This window comes from Zootoca vivipara, chromosome 1, assembly GCF_965207765.1.
Source record: "Zootoca vivipara chromosome 1, rZooViv2.hap1.1, whole genome shotgun sequence".
Classification (NCBI taxonomy): Eukaryota; Metazoa; Chordata; class Lepidosauria; order Squamata; family Lacertidae; genus Zootoca; species Zootoca vivipara.
The window spans coordinates 54505344-54516745 of record NC_142582.1 but is presented as its reverse complement, the minus strand read 5'-3'; the positions used below and the strand labels follow the sequence as shown (position 1 = coordinate 54516745).

General features: G+C 42.2%; 1 protein-coding gene across 3 annotated transcripts; it reads right to left on the bottom strand.

Moving 5' to 3' along the window:
- Positions 1 to 1306: 1306 nt before the first annotated feature.
- LOC118089435 (membrane-spanning 4-domains subfamily A member 4D-like) lies at positions 1307 to 10737 on the bottom strand. Of its 3 annotated transcripts, none has more exons than XM_088664664.1 (7): positions 10356 to 10737; positions 8812 to 9038; positions 6621 to 6743; positions 6084 to 6140; positions 5514 to 5642; positions 3770 to 3877; positions 1307 to 3010 (listed from the first exon to the last, which is right to left on the bottom strand). In XM_088664664.1, the coding sequence occupies exons 2-7, from the start codon at positions 9025 to 9027 to the stop codon at positions 2912 to 2914; spliced, it is 732 nt and encodes a 243-aa protein (XP_088520790.1). In that variant the 5' UTR covers positions 9028 to 9038; positions 10356 to 10737; the 3' UTR covers positions 1307 to 2911. The 3 variants fall into 3 exon arrangements, with proteins under 3 accessions (XP_088520790.1, XP_088520799.1, XP_088520794.1); XM_088664673.1 differs by having other exon boundaries at positions 10419 to 10447; XM_088664668.1 differs by lacking the exon at positions 10356 to 10737 and having other exon boundaries at positions 8812 to 10091.
- Positions 10738 to 11402: the final 665 nt, after the last annotated feature.

Here is an 11402-nt window from a genome sequence, read left to right as displayed (position 1 = left end):
AGCTCAGGGACGGAGGATGAGCCGACGCTTTTACTGAGTGATGGCAATGGCAGTCGTGGCAGCTGTGAGGCAGCATCCTCTTGCCTCTCCATGGGCTGTCCATGGCTGCTGCTGTGAGCCTCCTCCCTGCTGGAGAGTTGTGGGGAGGACAGGCTGCTGCCATCGAGGCTCAGCCCCACATGACACTCCAGCTCTGAGGAGCAGGCAGAGGGCAGGGCCGCCCTCGGTGGGAAGAAAGGTGTAGAGGAGCATAAGGAGCCTTGATTATATGTATGTACGTGTGTACACACACACACACACACAGCTTTGTTTAATCCTATCCACCCCCATCGTTCAGCCCGGACACTGAGATCCAGCGCCGAGGGCCTTCTGGCGGTTCCCTCACTGTGAGAAGCAAAGCTACAGGGAACTGGGCAGAGGGCCTTCTCGGTAGTGCCACCCGCCCTGTGGAACACCCTCCCATCAGAGGTCAGAGAGATAAACAACTACCTGACATTTAGAAAATACCTAAAGGCAGCCCTGTTTAGGGAAGTTTTTAATCTGTGATATTTGATGTATTTTAATGTTTGTTGGAAGCCACCCAGAGTGGCAGGGGAAGCCCAGCCAGATGGACGGGGTATAATAATAATAATAATAATAATAATAATAATAATAATAATAATAATTTAATCTTGCCCCTTTCTAAAATTTATTTATTAGTGTGTGTTTTTCTTTTTGTCAATCTACTGAAGAATCAAATAAAATAAAATCAGGATTAAGGGGTTTCCTCAGGACAGCAGGGTGTGTGTGTGCTGTGTCTCATTGGTGTAGTGGTGGCACTTCTCCTTCTTCTGATAGGAAATGCGCTGTGGAGGGGGGAATGGGGGTTGAGGAGGGTCCGTTGGTGGGGAATGAGAAATGTCCCCATTTTCGTCTGTGTTCCTCATGTGCTTCACAGTGTCATATAGGGCTAGCTTCATTCCCAGCGAAGCTTTAAGTCACAACCCTGGAGTCCCCCTGTTTTAACATTTCAGTGTCAGGCATTTCTTATTGAACCTTATCTGAAGAATGATCTCCCACCATCTGCAGGATCTTTAAGGCCCCAGCTTCTTCAAAAGGATGTTTGTGAAAATACTTATTCACATTTCTCAAGAAAAGGAACTGACAGACAGTAAAAAAAACACCAAACCACAGTTTTTCATAACAGTTCTCCCAAAGAGTTGAAGAAGAGCCTTTTTACTCTTCTTTCTTAACATTCTTCGTATTTTGCCCTAGAGACAAAGAGGCAACTACATATAAGGATTCCAGTCTCTGACACTGGACAAATAGTGGTTGAGGCTGGAGTGATAATTTATTTATTCATGTGATCTTTGACATTAGCTTATTTAACTTCCATGTTCAGCACAAACCTCAGTATGGTATGTGGGAGCAAATAACTACACATAGGCACGAGGTGATGTTTAAAATGGCCAAATATTAATAATTACAGCTTACAGAGATCAGCATGGTAGGGAACAGAGTTCCGTTCATTAAGCAGTTTGCTCACTGGCGGATATCCCCTTCCAAACCTACCATATGTCCTGGAATAACTTCAAAGGGAATTGCACGATCATTTCCCCCACCCCGTGACGCTAAGGACTCACCTTGGTTTTGTGACTGTAAATTGTTTTAAAATGTTATAATATTGTGCTTTAATTGTTGCAACCCTCTCTGTGTCCTTTACATCAAGTATTAGGACATCATGATATTTACTCATGTCTGCCAGGTCACATTTAAGATTAAGACTCCTACCTGAGTCAAGATAGTTCATAATATTGGTTAATAATATATATATGATAAGAATAATATTGGAGAAAACTGGATATTGAAACTTGCTTAACCTAAATCATATATCCCAGTTTTCAGTGGCCCTTTAAAGTATGCTTCACGCATACGCAGTCAGCAGTTGACCTGGTTAAGAAAACACCACCAAGAGCGCAGGGTATTATCTCCCTTATATGAAACCCCTTACTAGCTGCACACTTGAAAAAGTATGCAGATGAAAATACAAACAGTTGGGTTTCTTTAACTAAAAAACAAACTGACTCTAAAGAGACTTTAAACTAAAGATAAATGCTTTCTCTCTTAGCAATGTTATCTACCCACATTCAAAACCTCCCACAAACCTCCCATTAAACTACCCAAGAATTAACAGCATTCTAGCATTATAACTAAGCAATCATACTAAGATTCAACTAAGGAATCCCTTAAACTGAGAACAACTGAGAGAGTGATCTACTTAGAGATGAATCAAACTGAAAGATCTAACTAAGAGATACAGAAGGCTTTCTGGCAGAGCCTTATATACAAGAAGCAGAGCCCACGCCTGTGGGCAATTAACAGAAATCACCTGCACCTGTTTCTCTTAAACAGACAGTATTTACATTAGACCGGCTCTAAAGTAACTTGACTATTCAAAAAAATCCAACACATAATGGGGGACTTTTTGGGTATCAGGTTTTGCCAACTTCATTGATGCCATGAGCCACAGAAATAAACCACACAAAAAGTTCAGATTGGGACCCATCGTTACAATGTATATTGAGACACATGCCCTGAGCAAGCATGGTAAGATGCTACTATATGATAAGGAAGGCTCCAGAGCCTAATGAAAAAGAGTTTTTCTTCTTCAAGTCCCTAGAATATGAGAAGCCCATTCCACAGAAATTCAGAGCAAGGCTTTCAATGTGGTTGCCACTTCAGATTCGTTTATTTCATTCTATTGTTTTATTTCTGCATTTTTATACCGCCCGATTAACTATGTTCTCCAAGCAGTTGACAAAAGTTGTAGCCACAGATTGCAAAAAATGTTGGGAAACTGGTCATGTTTTAATTTTGAGGCTGCTTGATTCTTCGTGAGAGATCACCAAAAACCTCCATCTTAGGCTCTTTACTAAGCTTTTAAATTGTGGGAAGAATATGTACCATCATAGACCACAGGCTCAGGGTTGTCTTCAGCAGGACTTCCATTTTGTGGCAATACAGTTGTGGCCTGAAAGACAAACAAAATTAATCTACTATATAAAATATGGCAATTGTCGATGGACTAGGAATTTCTACAAAGCAAGGAGGCCTTGGGAAGAAAGGAGAGAAACTTCATCTTCAGCATATTGCGTTTGAGACAACAATGAAAGCAGAAACATCTGGAGATGTGAAGGGCCAGAGGTCTTCTTGAATTTTGCTGCCTTTTATAAAATTATATAAAGAATGGGGGACTTTCTAGAACAGTGCTCATCAAACTTAGATTCCCAGTTGTTGTTGGTCTACACAACACACCATCCCCAGCCAGCTTAGCCAGTAGTCATTGCTGATGGGACAGAGCCGTAGCTAAGGGGACAGGATGGGACTTGTTGGGTTCTTTGCCCCAGGTGAAGCTTTCAGAGGGGCACCATTGAGGCTCCCAGCCTGTGTGTGTGTGTGTGTGTGTGTGTGTGTGTGTGTGTGTGTGTGTACACACAAATGTGCATAGGGGTATGTGCCAAACTGGGTCTTTGACTTGGGTGAAATAAAGCCTAGTTTCGCCCCTGGATGGGAGATGGAGTTCAACAACACCTGGGGGCCCAGTGTTGAAGAAAGCTGTTCTAGGCTGCATCAGACTCAGGATCCAGACCCAGCATCTATGATGGAATACCCCTAAAGATTGAAGGAGGCTAGTTATATCCACAAATAAATATATTCTCTGTACCATCTTCTCCTTGGGCTTTTAAGAATGTTCCTCTTAAAACTTGAAAAAAGATTTTGAAATACTTACCATGTCGTTGCTGGCTGCCTTCAACCCAAGATGTGCTAAGGAAACAGTGATGGCAAACTCCAGCATGCTGAGCAAGAGGAGAAGAACAGCGAGAGCAGTACCTGCAGACTACGCAGCAGAGAACCATGAATTGCATTAAGTACTTGTTCCTCCTACAAATTTGTCCAGTTGTAGCATTGAATTACATCCTGCCCTACAACCTACTCTTAAAAAGCAGCTTGGGAAGAGTTGGGGACAGTGCAGTGGTGACAACTCTGATCCATTTGATTAAAGTGCCAAACGCACACCTGGCAAGATTTGATAGTCTGCTATACTTGGAACACACACATGAAGCTAAAAATAGGTGAAGGCTCTTAATTTGGCATAGAACACATTCTTGTTAATTCATCACATTGTATTACATTGTACTATATTGTTAAATCAGCTGTACAGTCAAACCTCGGATCCCGAACACCTCTGTTTTGGAACATTTCAGCTACTGAATGCTGAAAACCCAGAAATAAAAACTCCAGTTTTTGAACGTTTTTTGGAAGCTGAATGTCTGATGTGGCTTTCGCTTGAGTGCAGGAAGCTCCTGCAACCAATCGGAAGCCGCGCCTTCATTACGGAACATTTCGGAAGCTGAACTGGATTCCAGAACGGATTACTGTACATTTGACAACCGAGGTTTGACTGTATTATGGATCAGCTAAAGGCAAGAGCAATCTAAGGTGCCCATGTGAGAGTACCCTCACATAGCAACCCTCCCTTGGCATTTGCCTCAAGTCCTTTTAGAACCCTGGGATCTGCAGATGACAGTGTAGCAAAGGACACATGTCACACCATTATTTCAGAACCAGATTAAATGGAAGGAGTCCATCATAGCCTTGGAGGACAAGCACAATTGCATTCTCTGTTGAAATGGCATGTGAACACCAGTGTACATTATTCTTTCCTTCACCCCCTACCAACAATGTTGGTAGTAGTCTTCATTGTGTACATCTTTGCCATCCTTCAGCTGTATCGGGTTGGCTAACCTTTGGGTCCACTGGATGTTGCTGGACGACACCTCCCCTCACAGCTTTACTGTTGGGCATGCAGAGTGGGGCTGCTGGGAGGAGTCCAAGGACATCTGGAAGGCCACACCTTGGCCACACCTGTCCCACATCCCTTGCCCAAAGTGACAAATGCCTGAGCAGTGGCCCATTCAAGAGGTGCCCATGGATCCCACTACAATAGTTGGTTTGGAGATCTATGCTCCACCAAACACAGTTGGGGTTGCACTGAAAAGTATCAGGTGTTATAGACTAATAAACACAATATAACATGGCTTTAATATACCCAGGCACCCAACATTGGCATTCAACCATGTATTGTTAGGATGGTTCTGAGAACTGGAGTTGTATTCACTGAACGAGGCACTGAAGTGCCAAATAATTTCTCCTAGACTCACAAGTTTGCCAGAATCCCACATTTCTAAAGGCACAACCCAAAATGAAAAGAAAGGACATGCATGGTCAAAAGAACCACACGGGCAATTTCAGCTTTACTTGCTGTTTTCTCCACAGTATTCCCCACTGCCTCAGAGACAAGCTGCCTTTGCAGTGGCTGGTCTCTTTTGCTGTGGGAACTTGTGCTTTGAAAACAGGAAGCTAAGCTCAAAGTAGGTGCATGATTCTTTCCCATCGACACACGTTCTCATTCTTGGGTGTTGCCTATAAAGTCAATGCTTTTCATACTTGCTTGTATATGCTTGTTCACTTACCTGCAGAAGAAAGCCTTCAGAATCACTATAATCTCTTCTATCATTCATAGCTATCTCCATTGCATATAGAATGATGCCAATTGTGGCCATTATAGCACTTATGATGTTCATTCTCACACTGGATATAACCTGAGAGAGAGAGAGAGAGAATGAGGCTACCAACAAAAAACTCGTTATCTGAAGAAGTGTGCATGCACATGAAAGCTCATACCTATGACAAACTTAGTTGGTCTCTAAGGTGCTGCTGGAAGGAATTTTTTTTATTTTGTTTCAACAAAAAACTTAACTGCCTTAAATTCACCACCCCCTCTACCCTTGATTCCTAACCTGATTTGCTGGTGAGATGTACTATTCATTTGTAGACATTATCTAGGCACTGCAGGGCAGTAAAGGCCAAACCAATAGACCCTTCTGTCTCATAGGTAACCTAGTGCCCAGGGAATAAAGTGTCTGTCCCATGTTGAAAGTTCCCAATACCCTACCCCCCACCCCTTGGGATAAAGGTTCATGGAATCAAGAGTTAGGATGGAGAAGAAGGAAAGAAGCAAGTGAAAACATTCTACATCTCACCAAGGCTTTGCTTGGGTATTTCTCAGCTGCCACAGACAGTGATCCTGAAAAAATGAACTATCCAAAAGAAAAAGAAGAAAATTCATTTTGCAACAGTTCACTTAAAAATACAGGAAAATCAATCTACTTTCAACTACATAGCACTATGGCATAACGGGAGTGGTGTCAGGTGATGACATAATCTTTTCCCTTATGGGCAAATTGTTAACTGAATCACCTATGAAGACAGATTCGAACTTGTATATAACGTATACATGCATTTCTGTCATTATTATTTTTTAGAATTCAGGGCATGACACATTATTTCATTTCATTTCACTTTCATTTCCTTTCACTTCATAATAATTATATGACAATTCCATTTTACAGAAATAAAGCAAAGGGTGAGAGCGGCTTATTTCCCCCACTGTTAGGTATCTGCACCCAAAAAGCTAAACACTGAATAGCCATTCTAATGTAGATCTCTTCCTTAAAGTCACAGAACCATGGGCACTGAAACAAACTTCATTCTCAAAGGCAAGTAATACAGGTACTTACAAATATTCCACTCCAGAATGGATAACCTATAACAGAAGTGAAAAGTCTGTAATATCGGCGAAAACGAACAATTACAATTGTCCCCAAGCTAATGTAGATCAGTCCCAGCATGACCTGGATGGCCTGTGAGGAAAAAAGTACAGACAAGATCAAACATTCCCCTCCAAGGTGGCTTACATATTAAAACAAGAGTACATCAACTGTGAGAGAACAAAATAAACATCCCTGAAACTCCCAAGTATTCTATAAAAATTCTGCTGCCCTTCAGATATTGCTGATCCCCAACTCTCATCAGCTCCCATGGTCAATGGTCAAGTATGAGAGGAACTGGGGTCCAACAACCTCTCAAGAACCACAATTTAACCACACTTTATACTCTTTATACCTATGATTGTGTCGCTGCCCACCCTAGAAATAGGGTTGTCAAATTTGCAGATGACACAACCGTGATCGGGCTCATCTCTGATAAGGAGGGTGAAACTGAGTATATAGATGAGGTGGAGCAGCTGACAGAATGGTGCAGAGTCAACAACTTGCTCATAAACACAAAGAAAACTAAGGAGCTTGTGGTGGACTTTAGGAGACAGAAGAACGAGGTCCAGCCACTTTTGATTGACGGAATTTGTGTGGAGAGGGTAACAACGTTTAGATTTCTAGGCATTGAGTTACAGGAGGATCTGTCCTGGAGTGTTAATACAAGGGGGCTTGTGAAGAAGGCGCAGCAGAGACTGTATTTTTTTGAGAATTTTAAGGAAAAACCATCTTCCACAAAAGCTGCTGCTTGCCTTCTATCACTGTGCCATACAGAGCGTGCTCACGTACGGTTTATGTGTGTGGTATGGAAGCTGTACTTCCCAGGACAGAGCAGGGCTGTGTAGAATTATTAAAACAGCAGAGAGCATTATTGGCTGCTCATTCACCACCTTAGAACAAATTTACACCACCAGGTGCCATAGAAAAGCACTAGATATATCAAGAGATCCAACGCACCCTGGTCACCATTTCTTTCAGCTCCTGCCATCGGGACGGAGATATAGAACAATGCAGGCAAGAACGAGCCGTCTCAGGAACAGTTTCTTCTCTAGAGCAATTTTAGCCTTAAATGGAAAGCCTGGACTTTGAAGTCATCTTATTTTACTTGTTATTTTGTATTATATTTACTGTTTTTAATTAGGTTTTTGTAATTTTGGGTTATGCGGAATGCTTTATCTGAGTGGATGTAGCAACCGAGTAATTTCGTTGTTCCCACAAGGGGACAATGACAATAAAGATATTTTTTTTAAAAAACTTGCTCTGAAGCACGATTTATTATTATTATTATTATTATTATTATTAATAATAATAATAATAATAAAGGAGCAGTAAGAAATCCCTACTAAAAGCCGCTTAAAACAGCATTCCCCAAAAGGTGTGATTGTGGTGGACTTCTGGATGCCCACATGTAATAAGTTTCTGAAGCCTGGGGCCACCACTGGAGATCCCTACTGCTGAGTCAGTAAGTGTCCATGGGATAGGGCTGCCATACGTCCAGATTCGGCCCTCAAAAAGCTCAACAAGTTTGCCAAAAAGAGCTTTGGGTTTGCACTTTTTGAAATATGGCAACCCTACCATGGGATTGAAGATTTAGTGACCATTTGCTCTGCTCCCCCCCCCCCCCCGCCACTCCTGCTAAGAGGAGGCATAAAGGCAGATAAAAAGAGAGATAAGAGAAACTTCCAGATGTTCTTTCTATCAACTCCAGTTCTCTCTTGGCCTAGAAAACTCAACAGACACAACTTTCACATGGTGAATATAATGGGATCCTTGGACTATCAGTTTTCAGAACACAATCTCATCAGGGATTACCCTGAAAATTTCACTGCTCTTCTGTATGAGTGAGTCAGTTGGCCAGTCAGTCAGTGAGGGCCAAAAGTATTGAAATATCTGGTTGAATCTTTGTCTAGTAGTACCCTGGTAAGATACCTCTGTAAATCAGTTTAGTCCAGGCATCCCCAAACTTCGGCCCTCCAGATGTTTTGGACTACAGTTCCCATCTTCCCTGACCACTGGTCCTGTTAGCTAGGGATCATGGGAGTTGTAGGCCAAAACATCTGGAGGGCCGCAGTTTGGGGATGCCTGGTTTAGTCCTTCCTACACTCTTGGCAGGAAGGTACCACCACTCCATGGACCTGAACATATCAAAGAAACTTACCCCCAGAGTCTTGATCTCTATTTTACGGAGTTTCTTCAACAAATCTTCTTGAATCTGTTCGTTGTTGGAACCTCCAGGCTGTTGGCCTACATTTTGTATACATTGCACTGTCCCTGCTGGTTGAAGTCCAGGGAAATCCTGACCTGCTTGGATAGCACCATCAGAGGGAATCATCACTACTGTTCCATTAGACTTTATCACTGGATCTGTTGCCATAGCTGAGATGTCTGCAAAATGCAACCCATTTGGGGGGGGGAATGAAAATGTCAGCCTCTAATTTCCTAAAATATTAAAGGGACACGGCAGGAGCCTTTAGTTAAGGCAATTGGCTAACAAAAATAACACCCCTGCCATGATAAGCCTCACAATCTATAGCTTATGAAAGTGACGCCTGCAGAGCCAAGGGCTTTAAATTTATGGATAGAGATAATCTTTCATTGGGACCATCAACATTTCATAAGTCAATGCAGGATCAGAAAAAAAACATAGGATATCTATGCCAGTCACAGTTACACATAGGTGGCCGTGTCGGTCTGAAGAAGTGCGCATGCACACGAAAGCTCATACCAACGACAAACTTAGGTGGTCTCTAAGGTGCTACTGGAAGGATTTTTTAAAATTTTGTTTTATACCAGTCACAGACATTTCACCCTCCACATCTGGATTTAGGCAGATGGACCAAGGAAATCTGTGGGTACATGGAGTCATAAGAAAGCGCAATTTGTGACATTGCGCAACATCATTATTGATCATGGGGTCTGTTAAGGCATCAGCCTTCGCTTCCAGTCTTCCAGCTGTGTAGAGCTGGAGTCAAGATGAGAGAGGTTTTCATCATAATCTCTAGTACAGTACACAGTTCTGACTTCAGGGAAAGAGTCTGCTCTTGAAATCTGAAACCCACAGCAAAACTCTTGACTGTTAACAAGGCTGGCCCAACACCTTTCCATAATATGAGAATCAGGGTCAGCCCCAAAGGTTTTGCTGCTGGAAGCAGACCATTAATTACTTATGACCAACCAATTAGAAAACCTTGCTGCCTGATTTACACATCTGTCCCTGCCTTCATCTACTCCCTGAAATTCTGCCACTGAAATTCTGCACTGTTAGGACCAACTCTAGTAAACACACAAAATAGTGTAAGATTCAAACCTTCCACAACTCCAATAAGGTCAGATGTACCTTCAGTTCTTTGAAAAGGTTCTTCAGCAGTGAAGGGAAATCCCTCTGCACTTGCTCAGAAGCACTTGGTTATTCCTTCAAGTCTTTCAGAGCTGAGCCTTGGATCAAATTAACTACTCTCCCCAAATACATTAACTCACATCTAAGCACATTACACTCCCTGATGTGCTTGTTCTCAGCATGATAATCTATCCACAAAGTGATAATGAAAACAGTGCTTATTGTTAGAAAATAGGAAGAAAGATGGTGTTGTTTCAAGTTATTATTTTTAGGATGTGGTTTATCCAACCAACCAAGTATTTGCAAACTTGGTTATAATAAATGAAGTCAGCTATTATTCGGATCCAATGTTACACATGACATACCTGCAAAAATGCTTTTTAAATATATTTCCGTCGTTTTGCTGATGTCCTTATTATAATTTTTACCTGCCCTTCAGCAACAGGTCCAGGGTGGGTTCCAACAGTTTAAAAAATCAGTATTAAAAACAGTGAAAATAAATTTACTGCCACAGGAAAAGGGAGGGTCCTATTGTGTGCAATTCCTCAGGGGATGTGTGTAAATCCTCAGTACAGGAAGAAACAGGAAGTGCTGTCGGCATGGCAATGTCCCTTCCTCAATTGCCATTTTACAAAATATTTTTATTCAACCTGTAGTGGAGGGTCATCCAAGGCACTGAAATTCACACTGGGTGAATGTAGGAATACAGAGTTCCTCATCTGAGACATGAATGCCTACTCATATTCTGTAACACTCAAGATCAGGCATCCCCCAACCACTGGTCCTGTTAGCTAGGGATCATGGGAGTTGTAGGCCAAAACATCTGGAGGGCCGCAGTTTGGGGATGCCTGCTCAAGATGTTAGCAAGTGTATTAAACACTTGAAGGCTCTTTGGTTAATTGCCACCTATGTACTTTCAAAGGCCAAGTATTGATGGATGTATCCGCAGATTTGTAATGCTTCAGCCAACTGTCAACCCACAAGCTTATTGGTTACAGCTGTTTTTAATACTGATTTTTTAAACTGTTGGGACCCACTCCGGACCTGTTGCTGAAGGGCAGGTAAAAATTATCTCTGGGGTTGTTGTGTAGGGGTGTGTGTGTGTGTGTGTGTGTGTGTGTGTGTGTGAGAGAGAGAGAGAGAGAGAGAGAGAGAGAGAGAGAGAGAGAGAGAGAGAGAGAGAGATCCATGCCACTCCTTAAAGGCTAGAATATATAAACATGGGAAGTGAGAGCTGGACCATAAAGAAGGCTGATCGCCGAAGAATTGATGCTTTTGAATTAAGCTGCTGGAGGACTTGAGAGTCCCATGGACTATTCAGACCGGGTCTCTCCATTGTTTTACGTTTGGTAATAAGTTGCAGTTCATCAACTTCTCTTTCCAGTCTATTTCTGAAATTCTTTTGTAATAAG

What these genes read in the sequence shown, in the direction of transcription:
- LOC118089435 (XM_088664664.1), bottom strand. Translation starts at nt 9,027, where the DNA reads ATGGCAACAGATCCAGTGATAAAGTCTAATGGAACAGTAGTGATGATT. An exon ending in TAGAGATCAAGACTCTGGGG is followed by an intron (nt 6,744 to 8,811) that starts GTAAGTTTCTTT and finishes TTTTCCTCACAG; the next exon opens with GCCATCCAGGTCATGCTGGG. An exon ending in CATTCTGGAGTGGAATATTT is followed by an intron (nt 6,141 to 6,620) that starts GTAAGTACCTGT and finishes TCTTTTGGATAG; the next exon opens with TTCATTTTTTCAGGATCACT.